The sequence below is a fragment of the Perca flavescens genome, chromosome 4, assembly GCF_004354835.1.
Source record: "Perca flavescens isolate YP-PL-M2 chromosome 4, PFLA_1.0, whole genome shotgun sequence".
NCBI classification, from domain to species: Eukaryota; Metazoa; Chordata; class Actinopteri; order Perciformes; family Percidae; genus Perca; species Perca flavescens.
In genome coordinates this window covers 10,653,199-10,678,561 of record NC_041334.1, presented here as the reverse complement: position 1 = coordinate 10,678,561, position 25,363 = coordinate 10,653,199, and the positions used below count along the sequence as shown (strand labels likewise).

The 25,363-nt window shown below is 43.0% G+C and overlaps 1 protein-coding gene across 1 annotated transcript in view; it reads right to left on the bottom strand.

Moving 5' to 3' along the window:
• ptprt (protein tyrosine phosphatase receptor type T) overlaps window positions 1–25,363 on the bottom strand; it is a 430,905-nt gene that overhangs the window by 16,263 nt on the left and 389,279 nt on the right. Inside the window, exons 24-29 of the mRNA XM_028575011.1 lie at window positions 20,154–20,230; window positions 17,861–17,897; window positions 17,254–17,351; window positions 15,945–16,061; window positions 6,755–6,909; window positions 3,979–4,114 (exon numbers count right to left, since the gene is read on the bottom strand). Coding sequence (XP_028430812.1) covers window positions 3,979–4,114; window positions 6,755–6,909; window positions 15,945–16,061; window positions 17,254–17,351; window positions 17,861–17,897; window positions 20,154–20,230 — 620 coding nt within the window. The remainder of the gene's footprint in view (window positions 1–3,978; window positions 4,115–6,754; window positions 6,910–15,944; window positions 16,062–17,253; window positions 17,352–17,860; window positions 17,898–20,153; window positions 20,231–25,363) is intronic.

Below are 25,363 nucleotides of genomic sequence, written 5' to 3'. Positions count from 1 at the left end.
AGGTCGGCTTAAGGTAGCTTAGAGAAGAAATGAATGTTTCTGTTCCAAAATGGAACAGCCAACATTTGAAGATGAGTTATTGTTAAAAAGTGATTGATAGTACAAAATTAGAACAAATTATGACACTGTGTAAAGGATAGTAAGTAAACCGAGTCCTCGGCTGACTTTTTGCAAACTGCTTTTGGGGACACTGAACAATAAACCTCTAGACATTAAGTGGGAAACTGATGTAAGTTTTGACTCTGCTTGACCTGAGGGTGCACATTGGTCTACTGTTTACAGTAAGCCTGGCCAACTCTAATTCACGCTAGCAGTACAGTCGTTACTATACAATATCTGTACTGTATAAGTTAGTCCCAGTTAGCTCAGTTGGGGGAATTCATCTATTGAGTTCACTCTGGTTACTTCTTTATCACCTGCTGTCATGTATGTACTGTATGTGTGTGCGTCTCTGTGTGTCTACATCCCACACCATATTATTCACCAAGCACTGCTGCCACATACACACACTGACATAAAGAATCCTACATCTGTGTTTTTTACGTAAGTGTGTATGCATGTGTGTGTGTGTGTGTGTGAGAGTATGTGTGCATACTTTGTATGTGTGTGTGTGTGTGTGTGTGTCTGTCCGTCTGTGTGTCATAATCCTTATCATCATCTTATTCAGGAGATGTTTAATATTGATAGACTGATTGGGATGGATGATATAAGACAGATGGACAGACAGAGATAGATAGATAGATAGATAGATAGATAGATAGATAGATAGATAGATAGATAGATAAAGGAATATGTCAGATGTATTAGAAAGTTTTGATTCCATCCATCCATCCATCCATCCATCCATCTTCGTCCGCTTATCCGGTATCGGGTCTCGGGGGGAGCAGCTCCAGCAGGGGACCCCAAACATCCCTTTCCCGAGAAACATTAACCAGCTCCAACTGGGGGATCCCGAGGCGTTCCCAGGCCAGGTTGGAGATATAATCCCTCCACCTAGTCCTGGGTCTTCCCCGAGGCCTCCTCCCAGCTGGACGTGCCTGGAACACCTCCCTAGGGGGGCATCCTTACCAGATGCCCGAACCACCTCAATTGGCTCCTTTCGACGCGAAGGAGCAGCGGCTCTACTCCGAGCTCCTGACGGATGACTGAGCTATTCACCCTATCTCTAAGGGAGACGCCAGCCACCCTCCTGAGGAAACCCATTTTGGCCGCTTGAACCCTGGATCTTGTTCTTTCGGTCATGACCCAGCCTTCATGACCATAGGTGAGGGTAGGAATGAAAACTGACCGGTAGATCGAGAGCTTTGCCTTCTGGCTCAGCTCTCTTTTCGTCACAACGGTGCGATAAATTGAATGTAATACAGCACCCACTGCACCGATTCTCCGACCAATCTCCCGCTCCATTGTCCCCTCACTCGCGAACAAAACCCCAAGGTACTTGAACTCCTTCACTTCGGGTAAGGACTCATTCCCTACCTGGAGTAGGCACTCCATCGGTTTCCTGCTGAGAACCATGGCCTCAGATTTAGAGGTGCTGATCCTCATCCCAACTGCTTCACACTCGGCTGCAAACCGATCTAGTGAGTGCTGAAGGTCACAGGCCGATGATGCCATCAGGACCACATCATCTGCAAAGAGCAGCGATGAGATCCCCAGCCCACCGAACTGCAACCCCTCTCCACCCTGACTACGCCTTGATATCCTGTCCATAAATGTTACCAACAGGATTGGTGACAAAGCGCAGCCCTGGCGGAGGCCAACCCTCACCTGAAACGAGTCCGACTTACTGCCGAGAACCCGGACACAGCTCTCGCTTTGGTTGTACAGAGATTGGATGGCCCTGAGAAGAGACCCCCTCACCCCATACTCCCGCAGCACCTCCCACAGTATCTCCCGGGGGACCCGGTCATACGCTTTTTCCAGATCCACAAAACACATGTAGACCAGTTGGGCATACTCCCAGGCTCCCTCCAGGATCCTTGCGAGAGTAAAGATCTGGTCCGTTGTTCCACGACCAGGACGGAATCCGCATTGTTCCTCCTCAACCCGAGGTTCGACTATCAGCCGAACCCTCCTTTCCAGCACCTTCGAGTAGACTTTACCAGGGAGGCTGAGAAGTGTGATACCCCTGTAATTGGCATACACCCTCTGGTCCCCCTTTTTAAAAAGGGGAACCGCCACCCCAGTCTGCCACTCCTTTGGCACCGTCCCAGACTTCCACGCAATGTTGAAGAGGCGTGTCAACCAGGACAGCCCCTCCACACCCAGAGCCTTGAGCGTTTCTGGACGGATCTCATCAATCCCTGGGGCTTTGCGACTGTGGAGTTGTTTGACTACATCAGTGACCTCCGCCTGGGAAATTGACAATGATCCCCCATCATCCTCCAGCTCTGCCTCTAACATAGATGGCGTATTAGTCGGATTCAGGAGTTCCTCAAAGTGCTCCTTCCACCGCCCTATTACCTCCTCAGTTGAGGTCAACAGTGTCCCATCCTTACTGTACACAGCTTGGATGGTTCCCCGCTTCCCCCTCCTGAGGTGGCGAACAGTTTTCCAGAAGCACCTTGGTGCCGACCGAAAGTCCTTCTCCATGTCTTCTCCAAACTTCTCCCACAACCGCTGCTTTGCCTCTTTCACGGCAGAGGCTGCAGCCCTTCAGGCCCTTCGGTACCCTGCAACCGCCTCCGGAGTCCTCTGGGATAACATATCCCGGAAAGACTCCTTCTTCAATCGGACGGCTTTCCTGACCACCGGTGTCCACCACGGTGTTTGTGGGTTACCGCCCCTTGAGGCACCTAAGACCCTAAGACCACAGCTCCTCGCCGCAGCTTCAGCAAGGGAAACTTTGAACATTGTCCACTCGGGTTCAATGCCCCCAGCTTCCACAGGGATGCACGAAAAGCTCCGCCGGAGGTGTGAGTTGAAAGTCTGTCGGACAGGGGCCTCCTCCAGACGTTCCCAATTTACCCGCACTACCCGTTTGGGCTTACCAGGTCTGTCCAGAGTCTTCCCCCACCCCCTGACCCAACTCACCACCAGATGGTGATCAGTTGACAGCTCCGCCCCTCTCTTCACCCGAGTGTCCAAAACACACGGCCTCAGATCAGATGAAACGATTATAAAATCGATCATTGACCTTCGGCCTAGGGTGCTCTGGTACAAAGTACACTTATGAGCATCCCTATGTTCGAACATGGTGTTTGTTATATACAATCCATGACTATCACAGAAGTCCAACAACAAACAACCACTCTGGTTTAGATCAGGGAGGCCGTTCCTCCCAATCACGCCTCTCCATGTGTCTCCATCATTGTCCACGTGCGCGTTGAAGTCCCCCAGCAGAACAATGGAGTCCCCCACTGGAGCCCCATGCAGGACTCCAGCCAAGGTCTCCAAGAAGGCCGAATACTCCGAACTCCTGTTTGGTGCATATGCACAAACAACAGTCAGAGTTTTCCCCCCCATAACCCGCAGGCGTAGGGAGGCGACCCTCTCGTCCACCGGGGTAAACTCCAACGTAGTGGCGCTCAGCCGGGGGCTTGTGAGTATCCCCACACCCGCCCGGCGCCTCACACCCTGGGCAACTCCGGAGAAGAAAAGAGTCCAACCCCTATCCAGGAGTATGGTTCCAGAACCGAGACTATGCGTAGAGGTAAGCCCCACCAGATCTAACCGGTAGCGCTCCACCTCCCGCACCAGTTCCGGCTCCTTCCCCCACAGAGAGGTGACGTTCCACGTCCCCATAGCCAGCGTCTGCTGCCCGGGTCTGGTCCGTCGAGGCCCCTGACCTTCACTGCCACCCGTGTGACAACGCACCCGACCCCAGCGGTTCCTCCCACAGGTGGTGGGCCCACTTCCTCTCAATAATCATCAGCTCTTGAATTGAAAGTTTTTTTTCCCAAAAATGCAAGAGTGCAAAATGTGTACGTGTGTTTGTGCATCTTTTGTGTGTGTATGTATATGCACATGCACACCGACCTCTGTCTGGACCATGTTGACTCGTTGTGATCTCAGTTCTCGGATGCAGTTGAAAATGTCCACCACGCCTTCGTTCTCTGCCATGTCCAACATGATGTCCACAGCAATGAAACAGCCCGTCCTCCCTGCACCGGCACTGGAGAGACACACAACCACAATATGGACTATCGAATTTGACACTACAGGATTTAAAGAAATGCCAAGAAACCAGAGCATATTTTTTCTCCCATCCCGGAACGCTGTGTGGACTAGCCAGACCCTCCTCCGCGAGCGCTGTGAAAAAAGGTCTGGCAATGCCAGACTACAGCACTGTGGCGATACTACTAATACTTCTACTAATACTGTAACTGATAAGTGGCACATTTTCACATTAGGTCATATTATGTTGAGGAAACACTGTAAAATCATAAGACTTCAGTGATTGTCTGACAGAAAAAAAGTCTGGAAATACATACAGTACAGGCCAAAAGTTTGGACATACCTTCTCATTCAATGTGTTTCTTTATTTTCATGACTATTTACATTGTAGATTCTCACTGAAGGCCTCACAACTATGAATGAACACATATGGAATTATGTACTTAACAAAAAAGTGTGAAATAACTGAAAACATGTCTTATATTTTAGATTCCTCAAAGTAGCCCCCCTTTGCTTTTCTTTGCTGTTCTCTCAATGAGCTTCATGAGGTAGTCACCTGAAATGGTTTTCACTTCACAGGTGTGCCTTGTCAGGGTTAATTAGTGGAATTTTTTCCCTTATTAATAAAAAAGCAAAGGGTGGCTACTTTGAAGAATCTAAAATATAAGACATGTTTTCAGTTATTTCACACTTTTTTGTTAAGTACATAATTCCATATGTGTTCATTCATAGTTTTGTGGCCTTCAGTGAGAATCTACAATGTAACTAGTCATGAAAATAAAAAGGAAACGCATTGAATGAGAAGGTGTGTCCAAACCTTTGGCCTGTACTGTATAGAGTATGAGGGTGGAGTCTGTCTCTCGCTCCGTCTCATTCCCACGCACGCACACACACACACATACGCACACACACGTAGAGACTGTAATACCCCATGTCAGGTGATAAGGTGGCACATCCTGAACAGTAATGCCTGCAGGGAAAAGACGGATGGAGGGACCGACAGACAGATGGATGGATAGATGGATGAAGTGAATAAGGGAGAGAAGGCGGGAGAGAGAGAGGGAGTGCTGGAAAGAGGTTAGTGATTGGGAGTGATAGAAGTGGTCGTCACAGGGGAGAGATCAAGAAAGGAAAGGAGGCACGCACGGAGGTATGGAGAGGGAGCTGAGAGGAGGAGGGAGGGATGGAGGGATAGGGATAGGGAGGGGAGAAACCTCTCTTTCACTTTGCAATCCCCCTGACAGCTCCCAGAGACAGCTCAAGAGTGAGGGGGAGAGAGAGCGCGAGAGAGAGGAGGGGAGAGAGAGAAACAGAGGGAGAGAAAAGAGTGGGAAGAGAAGGAACGGTTGAAAAGAGAAAGAAAGAGAGAGAGAAAAGGAGGGAGCGCCTCGGCAGATTACCTGTCAACCTCTGTGATTAATGTTGAGACCAGAATACTGCCGGGCCTGTGTGTGCACGTGCACGTGTGTATGTGTGTGTGTTTGAAAGCCTCCTGACACGGGCCAACAGCGTCAGATCAGCCCCGGAAATTGGAAGCGACTGCCATAACTTCCTGCCTGTCTGTCCACATACTTTTACTATAGCTGTCTGTTTGTCTTCCTACCACTCTCCGCCTGTGTGTACACTTCCACCCCACATCTAATTGCCTGTCTGTCTTTGTCCCTGTGTGTTTCCCCGTCTCTGTCCGTCCCATTAGAGGAATTAGAGCCCACGAGTGTGTGTGAATTTATGCATTCAGGTGCACCTCTTGATTCCTTTGCTGTTAAGGGCTTATGCATTTATTCGTTAAAAAAAAGAAGCAAACAAGTAATCATATAATATAACATAAATAAATACATTAATTATTTATTGAAATAGTCTCATTGTGATGGATTCCGTTACATTTCAACGGTCCACTTCATTTTAATTTAACCATGACATATTATTCCCAAACCTCGGACAAGTCATTTTATTTGCCTTAACTTGAACTGAGCATAGCTTATGGAGACAACGGCTTGTATGATACCTTCTAAAAATGTATGCACACTTTTAAGTGCGTTAAGTGCGTTAAGTCAAGGGACGTGTATGTGTGTGTGCGTGTGTGTGCGTGCGTGTGCCTGTGTGCATTATATTGGTACTGACAACATGTAACTTTATGTGTAACTGTAAACATGCTATTGTAAAAAGGAAAAAGAAGAAAAGAAAAGAAAAAAAAGAGTGTAGGGGGAAAGGCTGACTGTGAAACAAAGGAGGAGATTTCAAGGCTGTAACAGATGGATTTGACATGTTAGATTCAAAAATATGTGCCACAAGTATTGCATTTAAACAGTTGTATGTTTGATGATCATCTTCTGTTCATGTCAGAGACTAGTAAGTGAGTTAAGTCAAAAACAAGCTTTGAAATGAAATACGTAATGCATTCAAAGTGGCTCTTTTTTTTTTATACAAAAAAAACATGTGCTCTGTGTAAAACTGGCCCTACAAAACCCTTTGCTCTCAGCCATGCCTAGAGCAAAGAGCTGTAGAACGGAGGGAGTACCTTGGCTTGGTTAGTCCTTTTCCAGCCACTGACCACACTACCATCAGGTAGCAGGCATTTAAGGAAGGGTTATCTGTACAAAAGCCTGTGTGTACTTTATGTGAGTGTCTGTGTTCTCACCTGCAATGTGCCACGATAGGCCCGGCGTCAGGTGGGTTGAGGAACTTGACCTGGCGTATGAAGCCAAGTAGTCCGGTGGCGTAACAGGGAACGCCATGGTCGGGCCAACTGGTGAAATGGAACTGACGCAGTTCACGGATCTCATGATGACCCTTCTGAAAAGCACACACAGGATCAATGTTGCACCTCAATTGCATATCTTATATGGTGCTGCTGGAAATTTCGCCGGATTTTCTCTTTCTTTGCGTTGGAATTTTAAACTGCGGTGGATTTCTGAGGACTATGGTTAACTGCTCCTCAGATCTCTGCAGGGTAAATCCAGACAGCTAGCTAGACTAAATGTCCAATCTGAGGTTTCTGTTGCACGACTAAAACAACTTTTGAACGTACACGTGTTCCACCAAAACAAGTTCCTTCCGGAGGCTATTTTGCAGAGGCACCGTGGCTCCATCCGGGGCTTAGCACCACCCAAGACGATAATGCTGTGTGGACTAGCCAGACGGTCTGGCAATGTGAGACTACATATCTTATAATGTGCAAGTGCAGGGAAACGATCCTCTGCCATTTCCGTCTTTTCTTGTCGGCGACAAATGCATGGAACTCACTCATCTAATTATGGCCCTTTTGGGAGAGACTGACAAGAAGACACATCATGCTTCAGCAGCCTAATTTACAGAGGGGATTTCAGGAATCTAAGGGCCATTCTGCCTCTTTGGCTTTGGATGGAAAATAAATCGATCTCGTGGATGTCAAGGAGGCACTTTGGGCCACTTCTGGGAATGAGAGACAGGAAGACTTATTGTCGCTCATTTGCCTAATTTACAGCGGAGATTTGAGGAAACTGATGGCCATTTTGGCTCCACAAAAAAAAGATTAATTGATTTCACAAATCTCATGATGGCCCTTTTGGGAAAGACTTAACAGAGGGAAATGCCATGGTACAGCTAAGCTGCCTATTTCACACAGTTTGACAGTCATTTCAGCTCCTTCCTGCATGTATTTTAAATACGTACTTAAAGACATCAGAAAGCTTTAAAATACCGTTTACCTAAAACTCAAACACTAGCCAAAAATAGAGAATGGAATGTGCTTTTATTAAACAAATAAAGTTTTGAGAAAGGTATGATTTTATGACTTGCCAAAAGACATTCTCTTCTACAGTAGAGATAAGGAAAGTTAGCTGGAAAGAAAGCTCTTAAAGAGCGAGATAAAAAATGAATTGGACTCCACGCCAATTATTCCTCGAAAGAGATACAGAAAGGGGCATTTCAGTCCTTAACAATGGAGATTATATGAACATGAGAGGGAAACAAGCCTCCATTGCGGCAGTCCACAAGATAGCATCTTGACATTTTAATGATGAACTTTCGAAAAAAAACACCAAGGGCTGGTAAATGCTTTCCTATCGAACAATAGGGATATTATTAAGCAACTAAAGATGGCATTCTGATGCTTAAAAGACAGCAGTTAAGGCTGACATCACAGTGTCTCCCTGGGACACAGACCTATTTAGTGGCATTAGCCACTAAATTGTAGCAAACGTAGAAGATGAAGACACAGCAGTGCTTCCGTTCTCTCATGTGTTAGTACCATTCTCCGGGGATGCTGACATTTCAAAAGAAATCATTGCTAAAGAAACATTGAAATTGTGCTAACTTACATACTGATATTAGTTTGCACAATTTCAATGATTTCTCACTCTCTGAGGCTAAGCTATTAACGTTACCATGGCAACTACCAGCGACAGGCGGAGTATACATGCTGCCTCCTGTTTAGCCCAGCACGAGCACGCCCAGTATACAAGAATGTTGGTGAGATATGCGGTTTGAGCGTGTTAGTTTAAACCACACCCCCACCGTCCACCTTGCATCCCCCTCCCCCCTCTCTTCCCTTCCTCTTTTGGGAAAAAGACTTCAGATACAGTATTAGGGGACCACTAAGGTCTATATAAAAAGAGACTTCAGATACAGTATTAGGGGACCACTAAGGTCTATATAAAAGAGACTTCAGATACAGTATTAGGGGACCACTAAGGTCTATATAAAAAGAGACTTCAGATACAGTATTAGGGGACCACTAAGGTCTATATAAAAGAGACTTCAGATACAGTATTACCTGACCACTAAGGCCTATATAAAAGAGACTTCAGATACAGTATTAGGGGACCACCAAGGTCTATATAAAAGACACTTCAGATACAGTATTAGGGGACCACTAAGGTCTATATAAAAGCATCCAAAGAGCACCATGTCATGGGACCTTTAAGGGCTGAGAGGTCTTGCTTCTAGCTTTCGACGCTGAATTCTAGGATTGGGCATCGAGAAATTGTTCCAACTTGGAACCATTTCAAAAATTACGATTCAAATGTAATCGTTTTTGGTTTTGAATCCGATCATCGGTTCTTAATTTAACACGTGCAAGTTTTGGTTTCCATAGCGGCCACCGTACTTTCAGGCGCTTGTTGTGTTGCAGCCACGGAGCACAGTAAGCAGCACTCTAAACTGTGGCTGAAAAAGCCCAGTAAAACTGTAAACTGTAAACCCCCAACCCCTCAAAGATTCGAGAATCGATAACAACCAGAATCGAAAGGCAGAATTCCCTACTGAATTCTGACCTGCGTCTCTCTGCACAGGATGTAGAAATATTCCAACTTTCTGACAGCTCCTGAATGCAGCATCATATATGCATGGCTCTTTCTTCTGCTTCCAGCGGTTAAATTATTCTCCACCACACTATATGCTTCTGATTCAGTACAAAAAAAAAGTGAGATACACAGAAAGAGAAAACACGATAGTGTGGGGAAAGATGAAGATATATGTGACAAAGAAAAAGGAGGAAGGGAAAGATAGACGGGAGAAACACAGACATACAAAGAGAGAAATGAGAGAGGCGTGGAGGCAGAGAGAAGAAAAATAAAACCCAGAAGACCACAAGGTGATTTGATAACTCGACTTCCCATTGATTTGCTCTCGAATGATGTTGAAATTACTCCTCTAAATCGATAGACGGCGGTCCAACCCAGCCGGGGCCTCAAATCCATGACTGGTTGGATAAAAAAAACTACAACAACAACAACATTAAGGTGCTTGGCATGTTGAAAACGGTGATGGTCTCTTCACTGCGAAAGAAGAGAATGATCTCTGCGGCAGTTATCGCCTTCTTTAAATGTGTTCTTGTCAAGATTCAGTTGCACTGGAAGAGTGACAAATTATATATATATATAGCATGATGTTCATTTAGTAAATTATGGCCCCATTTATTTTAAAAAAAGATGATAAAGCAGGGGATGCTTTAGGAGCATGGCTACACGCAGACCTGTCAATCAGGACAGAGGCTTAGCAACTTGTTTTTGGGTTGTCCATGGTTTCATCTTAAACTTTGGCCCTCTTACTGCGTTTTCACTTGTTAATTGGAACACTTTGGTTGCCTGAAAATGTCAGCATTCTGCCAACCAACCAAGCTAGCTAGCTAGTGCTAGCGTTAGCTGGTGATTTAAGGGAATGTCTGCTAATTTTCTGTGTACTGCCGTATGTGCAGACAAACGGCGACAGTACCCTGAGGACCACGTTTACTCACGTCAGAAAGGTTAAAAATCCATAACTTTCCCTCTTTAGTGTTTAGCTTACCATTGAAAACATAAAAAACACAGGCCGTTTTTGCCCAAATATGGTCACTTCTGGCTCCAAAATACTAAAATGTCAACACCCAAAATGGGCCCTGGCTTTAAAAAGGAAGTGACTAGCTTTCAGAGAGGTTGCTCTTCATGTGAGCAACCCAAGAGTTACACATAAAGATGTGCTGCATTTTAATATGATTCATTGTTATTATCCTCTTGGGTTTCTGGAACAACTTGTAATAACTAAATGAGCGAGGAGCAGGATCTTCCTTGAGGTCACTGTGACTACATGCACAGCTTCTCTTTCAGCTGAAAGCTAAACTGTTGTAGTTGTGGTGGCAATTTAACCCCAAGTTTACCCTGACATTAGTAGGGTTTTCCTGTGTGGTGGACACAACATAACACAAATCCAATGTTGCCATGTCCTCCATCTAATAGCTTAAGTAGGCTTCCAAGACTTTAAACCATGCAGATGAAAAATGGATTAAAAAGAAATCCTGAAAGTGAGCTTGATAATGAATGTTATGGTGAGAGAGAAGAACTAGTGGGAAGACATTACTAAAACACATCAGAAAGTAATTACTAAAGTACCCTTTTTCGTAACACTGTCTGTCTTTGTCTGAACGCCTGCCACTGGCTGTAAAGTCCCGTACAACCACTTCTCTGTGAGGGCTCAGATCAATCAAAATCCAATCCAAATTACTAGACTCGAGACTTGATGGAGGATGTTTCAGAGATTTGTGGAAATAATACAGGTACTATCCCCATGGGGCGATCGCGCCCACCAGTGGGGCGGGTTCACTCAAAGTGGAAAACCCAAGTTAAATGAAGACGTTGAGTCCCGGTTCTCAATCACAGCCTAATGTGAACACAGTCAGGTAGGTGGTGGGGGTTTGAGGCACTGTAAACGGTGTTCCAAATGGTGTTTTAACCCACTTCAGGGAGGGTTTCTCTAGTTTGAAATAGATATATTTTAACACCCACACTCTTTTCCAAACTCTAACTAAGTGGTGTTGTTTCCTAAAACTAAAGCAGTTAATGATATCTTTGTGTCAACAACATTTGGTCAGTTTGTCCTTATTCTGGATAATCGCCGCAAAAACCCTTTTTCTGAAAACATCAACAGCCTTTGAGCTAACAAGCTACACGCTGAAAATGGCAAGTTTTGAAGCAAAATTGGGATTGTTCAACAAGGCAGACCTGCTTTGTTCTTTCAGGGAATGAATGTAAAGACCCTGCGCTCACTACTATGGGGATTTTATTCCAACTAATGCCAGGCCACAGTACCACCACGGACCTGCCTTGGCCCCAGCTCAGAGGGACAGGAAATTACAGATGGCTTCATCTGTAAACAGCCTGTTCTGCACATCTCTCAAACCATCTGTCCCATTTGTCTAATACGTGTATGTGCTGGTCCTCAAAGCTGTGTTTGTTTGCCTGTAGATGTGTGTACACTGCTGAGTCCTGCCCTGTACAGTTTGGTCTTTGCCGTGGCACGCAATTGTTTGGTTTCTCCAGATCTGAGTGCCATAGGCCAGATTACTTTTCTGCTGTTTTGGATGCGGTCCATCGGGTGAACTAAGCCCTGTCGCAGTTTCTTGTTGGGTTCTAAAAAATACTGAGAAACTGTGTTTAGTAAAAAAATTTTAAAAAAAAGGCTACAAAAATTATACACTTCACTTGGGACTACAAGGCTGTCTTTTGTTTTGGGTGCCAGTTGTACGTCTGAATTGTTGTTCTTGGCTGACCTGCTTTCAGATTTAACAAAGGCAACAAACAGGATGACGACATCTAGATCAGACCAGGATAATCATGGAGTTTAGGCTCTTTTTTCTCTAACCAGTGGATATGGCTTTTTACCTGGTGGTGTAAAGTTAAGATTATCTCTACTTTGTTTTCAAAATTCAAAATTGGGACACTGCTCTTTGGAACGAATCGTAAATGGACTGCTTTCATATAGTTCTACCATGGACTCTGTAACTGTTGTTGTGGAAAAAAATGCCTTGGTTACCTTGTTTCAAGCCATTCTAGCTTGATATAGAACGCCTGCAGGAAGATTTGTGACAGTTCTCATTAATATTCAACAAGCTAAGCTGCTTAAATCTGACTGGCTAACAGATAGCCAACGAGAGCCTGGTTAGCATCCTTTACCCAGCACAACTGGGCGAGCTCATGACTATTAAGGAGCTCAGGCAACACCACGTCAGACAGACCAGCTTTTGTAATTGGCCTGATTTCTCCGCTTATTTCTTTTCAGTGGCTAGAGCTGACAGAGGAGGTAGCAGTTCACTTTCACATTCACCACATAACACAAACACATATGGACCTAACATATTTCAAAAAATGCAAGTAAAAAACGGTTTTGTGTGGCAGGGCACCTTTAACAATGTTCCTCGTATTCACCCATTCACACACAAACACACAAACTCACTCACACACACACGATGGTGGCGGAGCTGCCATGCAGGGCGCTGGGGTTCAACATTTTACACCGGTGAGCAGAGGAACACTACTCCTCTTACTGCCGCTGTCACCCACAACTGTTGTTTGACTGATTCTGACACTCAAACATGTTTCTTGTGATCTGCCTGTTTTTTATCCTGCATATCTCTCTCTCTCTCTCTCTCTCTCTCTCACACACACACACACACACACACACACACACACACACACACACACACACACACACACACACACACACATATTTACGCTGATTTTCTCTTTCTTTGAGTCTCACTTTGTCACCCTCTCGCCCTCAGTGCTTGGTTAATCTTCTTGGACTTGCCATTAATAAACCTTTTCCTTATGATCCTGTTCTCTTTATTCATTGAAATAAAAGCTATTAAACGGTGGTGCAAAACCTGTACAATATACTCTCTCTCTCTCTCTCTCTCTCTCTCTATCTTTGTCCCCCTCGGTATTGCTTTCTCTTTGTTCTTCACACTCAGTCTCACACACACACACACACACACACACAGACACACCCACACACACACACACAAAGAGTCACAGAACCTACTGTAGAATTTTGTGTAAATGAGTGTGTGTGTCTGGTGTGTGTTCATACGTGTTAATGCACACTGCAAAATGACAGGCATTTCAAAGTCAGCTTTCCTTTGAATTTTAGAGTAGTTGTGCATACACACACACACACACACACACACACACACACACACACACACACACACACACACACACACACACACAAACAGAGGTGGCATGGATTAATGGTTTGCTAAATGAGCTGACAGCGAGGACTTGAAGACTCGTCTTCATAAGCTGCTTTTCGCACGAGTGAGGGGAAGAAAATAAAGGATGGAAAAAAGAGAGATGTACAAGAGGTGTAGAAAGAGAGAGCGAAAAGAAACTCAATACAGCAGGCAGGAACGAGCAATTATTTAGTTATTACGAGTGTCTGATATTAAAGTTGTATCATGTTTTGTACATGGTTTTAATAATTATGAATTATTGTTTCCATGTGAAGTACTGTTGACTGTTATGGAATGTAATGTACTTTTAATGAGCAGTCATGCAAATAAGTCAACTGAAATGAATTGCCTCAAGCAAAAAAGAAAGAGAAGTAGACAGTTAAATGGGTGGAAGTAACAGAGAAACAGTAGCTACAACACAGAGAAAGAAAGCAAAATAAAAAATATGGATATGAAGAAGAAAAAGATGTAATCAAAGTAGTTCAAAAATCAAAGATTTGGATCAGACTTATTTCCTCTTATTGTGAAGTGTGTTTCGGCTGTTTATCCGTTGACTGTGCAGAGCCTCAGAGAACAGCATCGCAACAACAATGCCACCGTCTTCTACTCCTTGTTTGTTCTCCTCTCAAATCCCTCTTGCCTGATTACTAGGGACCCGATTACGTTTTCAAGTCTCCTCTTAAACATTCAGAAACAAAGCAGTCAACACTTCTCGCTCCCCAATCACACATTGGCAGTAATGGTAATCCAGGTTTTAGGTTTGAAAAAAAAAAAAAAAAAATGGAAGCCATAAGTAACATGAGGGGAAGTGAGCAGCTAGAGAGCATGATTCAAGGGATCAAATCCCATCTGGGGTCTTGTGGGAAATATTCTGTAAACTAGAGCCTCAATATGTTAATATGACATGTAACATGTGCATTGTGATTCGGTTCAAAATCCATATAAATGTGTTAAGATAACCAGCGGTTGATCATTTTTAAACAGCCTTGGGGCGTAATCTCTTAATTTGATTGATTTCTTTGACTTCAGACGTCACGATGTCTTCTTAGCTCATTTATTTGAAGAGATTTTATTTTCTATTCATTTAGGTTTTTTGATTTGCTTAAAAATCTAGAATTTTTTTATTCATTTGTGTTATGAATTGTGAGATGAAATACAATTCCAGTTGCACTGTTGATAAGAGGACACGTCTTGTTGTTTGGCACAGTTCATATAAATAAAGGAATATTTTCCAGTAATTTGTCTACAGCTCATTCTGTTCAAAACAAAATCCTGAGAAAATCGTATCGTGAACTTAGAATCGTGAATCCTATCCAATAGTGAGTTGAGTGTATCGTTACATCCCTAGAATGACATCCTGCTACCACATTAAAATCCTGTGTAAATACTAGATCTTGTTCCGATACCGATTGTCAGTGTCGGAAATGCCGCCAATACTTCCTAAACTGGCTGATATCGGTATCAGTATCGGTGAGCATGGAAGTCTATGCACCAATCGGATACTGTGTAATTTAGCCCAGAAAACAATTGCTTTAAAAAAGTACTTTTAAAAGTAATTCATTTATGTTGTTTTTTTGCATTATGACTGACTGTCAAACTAGATATTAAAAGAATGTTCTATGGCATTCATTCTCTGTATGTATTTGTTCATGTTTCACAAAGAGTTTAACCTGAGCAAGGCCACACAACAATTATAGCAATCATATCCCATCAATAGTGAGATAGTAGTATACAGCTGTGAAAGAATATTGATATACCACTCATGTAAAGGATTATTAGGAACACCATACTAATACAGTGTTTGATCCTATCCTATCAATATGGGCCAACATTTCTAAAGAATGCTTCCAGCACCTTGGTGAATCAATGACACAAAGAATACTTACATACTGGATGTTTTTCCTTTTTCAGACCATTCTTTGTAAACCCTAGAAATGGTTGTGTGTGAAAATCCCAGTAACTGAGCAGATTGTGAAAAACTCAGACCAGCCTGTCTGGCACCAACAACCCTGCCACGCTCAAAGTTGCTTAGATCACCTTTCTTTCCCATTCTGACATTCAGTTTGGGGTTCAGGAGATTGTCTAGACCTGGACCACACCCCTAAATGCATTGAAGCAGCTGCCATGTGATTGGTTGATTAGATAAATGCATTAATGCAAAGTTTAACAGGTGTTCCTAATAATCCTTTAGGTGAGTGTAGATGCTTTTTTTTTTTTTTTAAATGCACTGGTATGGGCCGATATGCAAGTTCAGGTATCAGAATCGGTATGGGGAAGGAAGAAATGGTATTGGAACATCTCCAGGAAATACTATGTCAAAGATATCAACAGGTGCATCAGTGTGTGATATCGGGGAAAAGTTTACCTTTTGGACGGTGAATGTCCGTATGACGTATTCAGCCAGGGGTTCAGTTTCTATCAGCGTCACCTTGATGTCTCCGTAAACCTCGGTCTCATCCGGCCAGTAACGCACACACTTCACCTGGAGAAGACAGTTCACATTCAAACTATGTGGTTAAGTAAGTATTACATGCCGATCATCATCACTCATTGAGCATTAACATTGAATGAATAACATGAGCACTCAGCATGAATAATATAATACATGAATAATATCGAGATTGCTTCAACTGCATAATTAATTTGCTACTTAGCAGACATTCATCATTCCACATTTGAAGAAAGAAATTGAATGCAAATTACTGGATAACATTGTGAAGTCATTTAGAAGTTCCAAGTAAAGGCACCCTAAGGCAGTGGTATTGTGGAGACAGAGTCCTGAAAACCATCAGCATGCTTTTGCTCAAATTATGCTACAAGATTGGTGTAAACATTTGGTTCGCAGTTTCATTATTGATACAATCAGTGGTTCCCAAACTTTTTTGTGCAGACACCCCTTCTTGTAGACAGAAATTATTTCCACCGGAAGTAGAATTAGGTTCCTTACTTGGAATTGCGTATTGAATTATTGTCTTTGTTTTGGTAGCTGTGGCATTTTGAATACCTTTATTGTCTGCCTTACGTTTACATGGCAGTCATTTCACAAAGATATGTGCTTTGCTAGCAGTGCAGCAGAACCATGCATTATTTTTTTTATATATTGCACGCATTGCATAACCCCATTGACATTTTCATGCGATGGGACCTTTAATGTTATCAATTTCAGCTGTGCTTTTCCTACTATAACAAGTCAAAATGTCTGCTGTGAAAAAGGTCCACTGAAAGTGAGCCATGGTTCCAGAAAAGGGTGGGGCCAGGGGATAAAATTTGGCTTACTGACCTTGCATACGCAGATTTACAGTAACCAGGTTATTACAGTGGTGGAATGTAACAAGGTACATTTACTCAAGAACTGTCCTTCAGTCCAAATGTTGAGGTACTTGTACTTTACTTGAGTCTTTTCTTTTCATGCCACTTCCTACTTCTACTCCGCGACATTTCAGAGCGAAATATTGTACTTTTCACTCCACTACATTACTTCATATACATTGGGTCACTTTTGATTGAAGTGTTTGATTCTGATTAAACTGTAAGCACAATCAAGATTATGTGAAATACAATAACACTTGGTATCTTAAATGAATGAATTCTATAATGCATCTACAGCTTTGTGCGGCCTCTTAATCAAACACACACATACACACATTTTGACATCTTTTGAATGATGAACTCACCCTGCCCACCTCCACCAGGTTGGTAACCATGACGATAGAGGCCGAGTTTTCCTGCCAGACCATCCTCCAGAAATCCCTCACTGTCTCCTGCATGGGCCCTGGCACCCCCCCCACACACACACGCACACACACACACACACACACAAGTGATATATGAAGATACAGATACACACAAACTGAGTACATGTGTGTGTATAAACACAGCCTTATTCCAACGTCATGTAGAAATACGTCACCACTGACAGCGCAGACTTACACTAACACACACAAAGAACACGCACACATGAACGAGGAGCCACACGTGCGTGCGCACACACTCGTGCACTCACACACTATCAATCCCAGATAGTGGTTAGTGGGTTTGAGGTAATGGGGTCTTAAATTTGTCAGGGGGATTTTATATGGCGGTTTAGATTTAGGGGGTTGTGGTAATAGCCTTCCAGCCTGAAAGGACGACATTTACCAGGTGGCTGTTACAAACACGCACGTGTGCACAGACACACACACACACACTCATCACTCACTCACTCACTCACTCACTCACACACTCCTGTTCGTATCGGCATACATGTAGAATCAAACACACTCATCATGTCAGTTTAATTACCTTGTGTGGCGATGTAATGTCTGGGTCTATGGTAGCCCTGTGAGACAGAAAAAAAGTGAGGCGTATAAAAATCTCTCCATACTTTCGTCATCTCCATCTTTTTCTTTTCCTCCAAATTGTCCTCATTTCTCCAATTTGTACTGTTCCTTTTCCTGTTTCTACATTATTTCTATATTTATTCTTTCACCTTTTACCAGGTTATCCATTTTCTGTGTTGTCCCAGACGGACAAAGTAATATAGTTGCATTTCAAAATCAACATTGTCTTTTTCTCCCTCCAATCCTCTGTCAATCCTTCCTTCCCCATCTCCTTATTCCTTCATCATTACATCCCCTTCTTACTTTACTATCAGTTTGTCTCATTTCCTTCACTTCTTTGTACCATCGTACTTCTTTCATTTCTACATCTTGAGGTCTCTGCCTCCTCAAGGTTCTTTTCCGAATGAACATCAAATTAAATAATAGAAGGGATCTTAATTTCCCCTCCACGGGACAGATGAAAAGCGACGATCATCCCCGTCTTCTCCCTGCATACCCCCCTCCCCTCCCCCAACACCTCCCTATAAGACAGATAACGCTGTAGAGATGAAAATATTGATCACTTTCATATTGTCATTAGGACCACGTTATAGTATGGCATTATCTTCACTGAGGGTATGTATTGTTTCTGTTCCAGTTTTTTTTTTAATTCTCCCCCAAAAATCTTGTCTGTACATTATGTACCAAATTCATTAAGACTATTATTATTACAACAGTCAGCTGTGAGCAAGACATTAAATTGATAAGCAAAGCACAACGTCCAGAGGGCAAAGAGAACCAGAGAGGAAGGAGACAAATATATTGGTGGATGGATGGATGGATGGATGGATGGGTGGCTGGCTGGCTGGATGGTTGGCTAGGTGGGTGGGTGGGTGTATGGATAGATGGATGGATGAATGGATGGATGGATGGATGGATGGATGGATTGATGGATTGATGGATGGGTGGGTGGATTGATAGATGGATGGATGGATGGATGGATGGATTGACGGATTGATGGATGGGTGGGTGGATTGATAGATGGATGGATGGATGGATGGATTGATGGGTGGGTGGGTGGATTGATAGATGGATGGATGGATGGATGGATGGAAAGATGGGTGGATGAATGGATGAATGGGTGGGTTGTTGGGTGGATATACAAGGAAAAGAGGACAAGAAGGAACAACAGCGGGAAGGTGCGAGACAGAGGGATGAGTAAATGAGGAGAAAGCTTTTAAAGGAGGAAAGCTGGATGGGAGCAAAGGAATAAAATCTCTGATTCCACCATGTTAAATGTTCACGTTTCTTCACTGCTCTGTGACAGTAAACTGAATATCTGTGAGTTGTGGACAACACAAGACATCTGAGGACGTCGTCTTCGGCTTTGGGAAACACTGGTTGACATTTTTCACAAGTTTCTCACATTGTATAGATTAAACAACTAATCAATTGATCGAGAAGATAATCTACAGATTAATGGAAAAAATATTTAGCTGCAGCCATATGTGTGCGTGTGTGTGTGCTCATGCATTTGTGCATCTCTTTGGCAAATTTCTGGGTCAGAAAAATGAGCTAATGCTGACCATGTGTTTGTGTGCATCACACGCAAGTGTCTGCCTCTGCTTTATACAATTTCAGTTATCTACGTGTATATGTGTGTGTGTGTGTGTGTGTGTGTTTAATTAAACAACACAGATATTGGCTATTTCCCCGTTTGATCATGTCTAAGATTTGTTTTTTGTATTCATGTGTATGTTTTTGCGTCTACGCGTATGTGTCTATAGAGTGGAACAAATATGTGGTCCCTGACACCAATAGTTATAATTTGACTTACTTCATGTGAGTGTGTGAGTTTGTATTTCCATCTCATCTCAAAGAACAATAAGCGTATTAGAGTCTAAAACTCACAATTGTTGTTTGAGATGATTGGGTGGTTTTATTCCACCCCCCCCCCCACATTGGGTCCCGATTACGCTAATTTGATGCTACAATCTGAATGTATTTGAACACATACAGTCAGTTTACACCTGCAATAACTAATTTTTTGGAGGTCCTCCCATAAAATACCCAAATAACTGGACTGAATAACAAAGGACATTTTGCAAAGTGAGGACACTTTGTAATAGTTCTTACCTCCTCTCTGAGGGTGAAGACTTGGGTGTTATAATTAGGTTTAGGTAGGGTTACTATATTGTTCCAGTTCCTTACTCCCCGGTCCATCACAAGCATACAAGTACAAATGTGTGTGTGTGTGTGTGTGTGTAAACACTCACATCAATGTAATTGGCGTTGATATAGTCAGAGTGGGGGTCTCCGTCCAGCAGCTGCAGTCGGACTCTGGTGTGATCGTCTGTGGGGTCAGATAGCACAAAAATACAACAGGCCTAAAGTTACATTTACCCACAGATCGGAGCAGCTAACTGTCTGGATGGGGAACCAACTCACTAACCAGGCCCAAAGTCAGAAGAGCCAGAAACATGACAGCTCTGGCTGTTTGTTAAAATTCTTTAAAAAAAGGACCCATATTTACATGTACTGTACCAACCAAGCAACCTGTAGCCGTGCAAAATCAAACAGTCCTCTCTCAGCAGCAAAGACCGTCACATTTGACACAAGAGACTGCGGTTCAAGTCCGGTCTCCATCAACAGTGGTGTCTTTTACCCATAAAGACAACCGTTACCTAACAAGTAGGTTTAGCTTTCTAAACCTAACCAAACCGCAGCCACAGAAATGCCATAATCACAAATTGAACAAAACTGACCGACAATTCACTCATCCTTTGATCACAACTTCTGACTGACTGACTCTATGTAAAAAAAAGAACTTTGATTAAAAAATAAACATGGTTTGGTTCAGTAGTTTTAATTCATGGTTTTATTCAGATGCTTTACTTTTTCTCTTCAGTTCATTTGGCCTCAATTCCATTCAGATGAGCTGGATTGGCACGACAGAAAACCCCCCCCCATAAAAGTAATAAATATTTTGTACAGCGCTCCCAAATGCAGATTTATAACAAACACTATTTGAATAAGTGATGGCGATGAGACAAAAACATTTTCCCATTAGACAAGCTGCCTCTCTCATCAAAACTAGTTTATTTACTGCCAAATAATCCATAACCAATAACCTTGCTACAGTGTGACCAGCAATGGACATTTTTCGATTAATGTCTCTGTTTTCATTCTGGCCACCGTTACACACTGGAAACCCTCTGCCTCGTCATCCCGGTGGTTGGTTGTCAGTCGGTACGTTTCGACCCACAGCGTCAAAAGTGACGTCAAGAGCCCCGACGCTAAAGGAGACTTTTGGCGTGAATATCCAACATCAAAGGCACATGCCTTTGCACAGACAGCTTTTTCATTTAAAATCATTAAACAATGGAATCAACTCCCAGGCAGTCTAAAGTTGTCTGTAGATTTGAATGATTCCTCTCGAAACTTAAAGAAATACATCCTCGATAACCAGCTATGTGAGCATCAATGTAATATTGAGGTAAATGTTTTTGACTATGTTGTATATATTTTAGGCTGTGATGGTTTAGTTGATGATTAGTTTTTTATTTAAACATCTGATTAGTGTAATCTTGCATGTATTTCTTAGTACTATTGACAGTTATTTGTAATATAATGTTTTAATATTGTGTGCACCTGCCCGGGGACTGCAGATGGAAACTAGCATTTGCTAACTCTGGTACAAAACATCTTTTTGTAAGATTAATGTATTTTGTACATTGTCCCTGACAAATAAACTAATTAAATAAATAAATAAATGACCAGGCGTCCGTATTTAAAGCGATGGGAGAATGAGAATGTGTAAACATGCTGCCTCCTGTTTCGCCCGGCACGCTCATGCCCAGTATACGAGAATGTTCACAACATATCTACGGTTTGGGCGTTGTTAGTTTAAACAGAGGTTAGTTCTTCTACTGGAGCTAAAAACACTTGTGTGCACGGAGATCGCTTTTGGCTCAAAACTTTGCCTCAAAACCAAAACATAGCAATGTAAATGGAGCCGGAGAGCCGTGCTCATCAGCGGTAAGGTTAACCGTCCTGACCGGGATGCAGGCGTCATCTGCGGGCAACCTCTGTACGAGTAGCCGTGTAACAATCCCTGTAATAAGAAGGATAGTGTAGAGCGAGCCGGTCATTATTTCAAATTGAACCCCTTCGCGCTGATTCGGGACCCCGATGCGATTCGCAATAACGATCGGCTCGCTCTACATTATCCGTTGCTTATTGTTTTAAATGGAAAGAGCACACTTTTGCTTAAGGCCTGCTGGATGCTTTAAAGCACCCACAGAGCTGAGCACTAGGGGTTAAGAATAATTTATATTTTATTTTAAGAAACAAACAGATTTGTACGGTAGAGATGTGAAATGGTTTTTATTTGAGTTCTGGGTTTAAGGTCAGAATTCTGACTTTTTTTTAAAGTCTAAAAAGATTTTTTTTTTAAGTTTTTCTCAGAATTCTGACTTTAAATTAAGAACTCAATCATTTTTTTCACATGTGGCCCCAATCCTCATCCGTAGATTTGTACCAATTTTTACATGTTACGGTTGCAGCCACTACTACCACTACTAAAAGATTTTTCAAATCTAGATTCCATGGCACCGAAACTAAATCAGTTTTAGCCCCATATTCCCTTTGAACGTCAATTATTTTGTTCTCTGCTCTAATAGCCATCCGTAGTATTCGGACACATATGGAGGTGATTATGTCTAATGGCAGGCAGTGATTTTGTTTAGTCGTACCATGGCAACGGCAGGTAATTGGAGATAAAGCATACATGCTTTAGTCTGATTATCTTCATTTTCTTTTGATAAGCTCCAGTTCACCCCTTGCATTTTCATTCTCTGAGACGAATGAGAGAGGAGCTGGGTACAATGGGAGATTATACAGAGAAAACGAGAAAGGGAGAGTCAGAGAGAGGTAAAAAAGAAAGAAAAGGGTGGATTGGCAAGTATAAGGCGGAGTGAGGAAGAATGATAATAGGGGCTGGGAGAAAGGGGGGGATGGGAAGAAAATAAAGGGGGGCGGCAGATAAAAAAAGGGATCACCTGTGTGTTTTTCTTTTGAAGTCACTGAAATGCTTATGCTTATGACTTTACTGATTGATGCAATGCTATACAGCAGGGTGGCGCGCTTGAAGCAAGCACACAGCTAGCCGGCCAGGGTCAGCCTGCAGTGTGTTAGCTGCAGGGAAGACTTCTGAACGAGAGATCCAACATTTTCACATCAACACTTTTTTCTGCTTTTGAAGACTTTTGCCTCCTGAATTTCCCAAGGTGGTATTACAAAAGCTAATTATATCGCTGGAAAGCTGTTTGTATGCAGCAACGCAAACGCTAATGATTATTCTATTTTTGACATATTGTGTTGCCTGTTGTACTTAAATAGATGTAGAATGTGCACTGGCACTACCTTGCACTATGATGCCATTGCACCTTTGTGCATTTTTTTTCCACACCGCTCATTTAAACATGCTACAACCAAACTTTACTGTAAGGGCACACTACTGATATCTTTCTTTGTATTTTTGTAGTATGTGTACGTGGATGTCATATGCTATATGTCTGTGTGCCTATGTGTATGTATGTTTTGTATAAGATATTGGACACTTTAATTTCCTTCGGGATAGATGAAGTATCTCTATCTATCTATCTATCTATCTATTAACAGCCGGGCCTTTACAAAATAATTATTTTGTACAGGCCCCACTGAATCAAAAGCTGACATTCATCTGTCTCAAAGAGAAATTCAGCCTAGAAAACAGAGATTTTTTTATGTGCGGATCTACTGTTGGGACGGTTACTTTAAACCCTTGTTTAAACAAGCAAGATCCTTCAGAACCATCCATCCATCCATCCATCCATCTGAATAAATAGCTCTGATAAAGTCTGTGAGATTCAGTTGAAAGATGAAAAGGGTATAAGTGGATGCAGCATTAAGATAAAGGTAATGATGGTGATTATTATTGATATTATTATTATTGTGAAACTACTATTTCCAAGGTCAAGAATGAACTTTCTCATTCAACTCAACCAGGGGTGTCAAACTCAATTTCCACACTGGAAAAAAGGAACCACATCAAGGGCCAGACATGTAAAGTTTATTAACATGCCTTTATGCAAGAGAAAAGTCAAATATACAGTATTTGACTATATTATTGCAAATCTCACTTACAGTTTGGTCCGCATAAAGCCCCCAAAAAGTCAGCTAAAAAGTTCCTTAGCTAAAGTGCAGAGAAAGGTCGAACAAGGCGACAAAGACATCGAAAGAAGCGCCAAAAACGTCAGAAAACGAGGCAAAAACTAGGTGGGCCAAAATTGATAGGCGGGCCGGATCAAAGTCTGCGAGGGTCCGGATTTGGCTTTGGCTTTTTGGTTCTTTAGAGGAATGATTGTAAAGATTTACAAAGAATGGCCCTCGTTTACGAAAATGAAAAAATGATAGGAAACAAGCGTAAAACCGGTGTACACGGGCCACAGTGGAGCGCTCCATCGGATTGATTAAGGGCAGATGGTTCTGTCTTGCATCAGCAGCGGCGGGGGGGGGGACCCTACTATACACGCCAGAAAAAGTCTGCAACATTGTTTTAGCCTGTGGGGTTCTGTACAACATCGCGCAGGAAAACTGGGTGCCATAAATGTAGTGATGGACCCAGATGACCCGATCCCCAGAGACCAGTGTCTAGCACAGCCCCAACTGGGGTCTAAACCATGGACACAGGATACTATTCCTCGCTTTTAAAAAGGTATAGTGTTATGTTTGAGGTATGTATGTATGAGGCACGAGCCTGGAATGCTGGTGTGGTAGCAAATCACTTACAGGCCCATCTCCACACCGTGGCTTTTTGATCCACTATATGAACATCATCACTTGCTCCACCGGCACTGAATGATATCACTGAACATTAATCCTTAATGCAGGATAGCTGCATGTAACACAGAGTCTTGCAATTAATTCCCCGGCCCTTGATTATCATTTCTATGATCACCTTGAAGAGAATTATTTGTACAGCTTCTATCAGAGTCCTTTTCCAGCTCTGGCTGAGCGGCAACAATGATGGCAGCATGACTCCACTCTGCCGGTACAAGATACTGTCATCAGCCATCAGCACAGCCACTCTCTCACTCACAACTCTGTCACGCACACACACACACGCACACACACACACGCGCACGCACAAACACACACTCACACACGCACACACATATCATCTCTTTCTCTCTCTCTCTCTCTCTCTTACAAACACACTCCCACATGTAGAAACAAACGACATGGGGTAAAGTCTGCCAGCCTTCTGCTTCTTCTCGATCTCTTTTCCTCTTCTGACTGCTACCACTGCTTCTTTTGCTTCCTTCCTTCCTCCTCCTCTTTTCCTGTCTCATCTGCCTCGTCTTCCATTTCTTTTCTTCCCCCTTTTCCCGTCTGATTCTGTCCACTGTCCCTGCCTCCTCCTCCTCCTCCTCCTCCTCCTCCT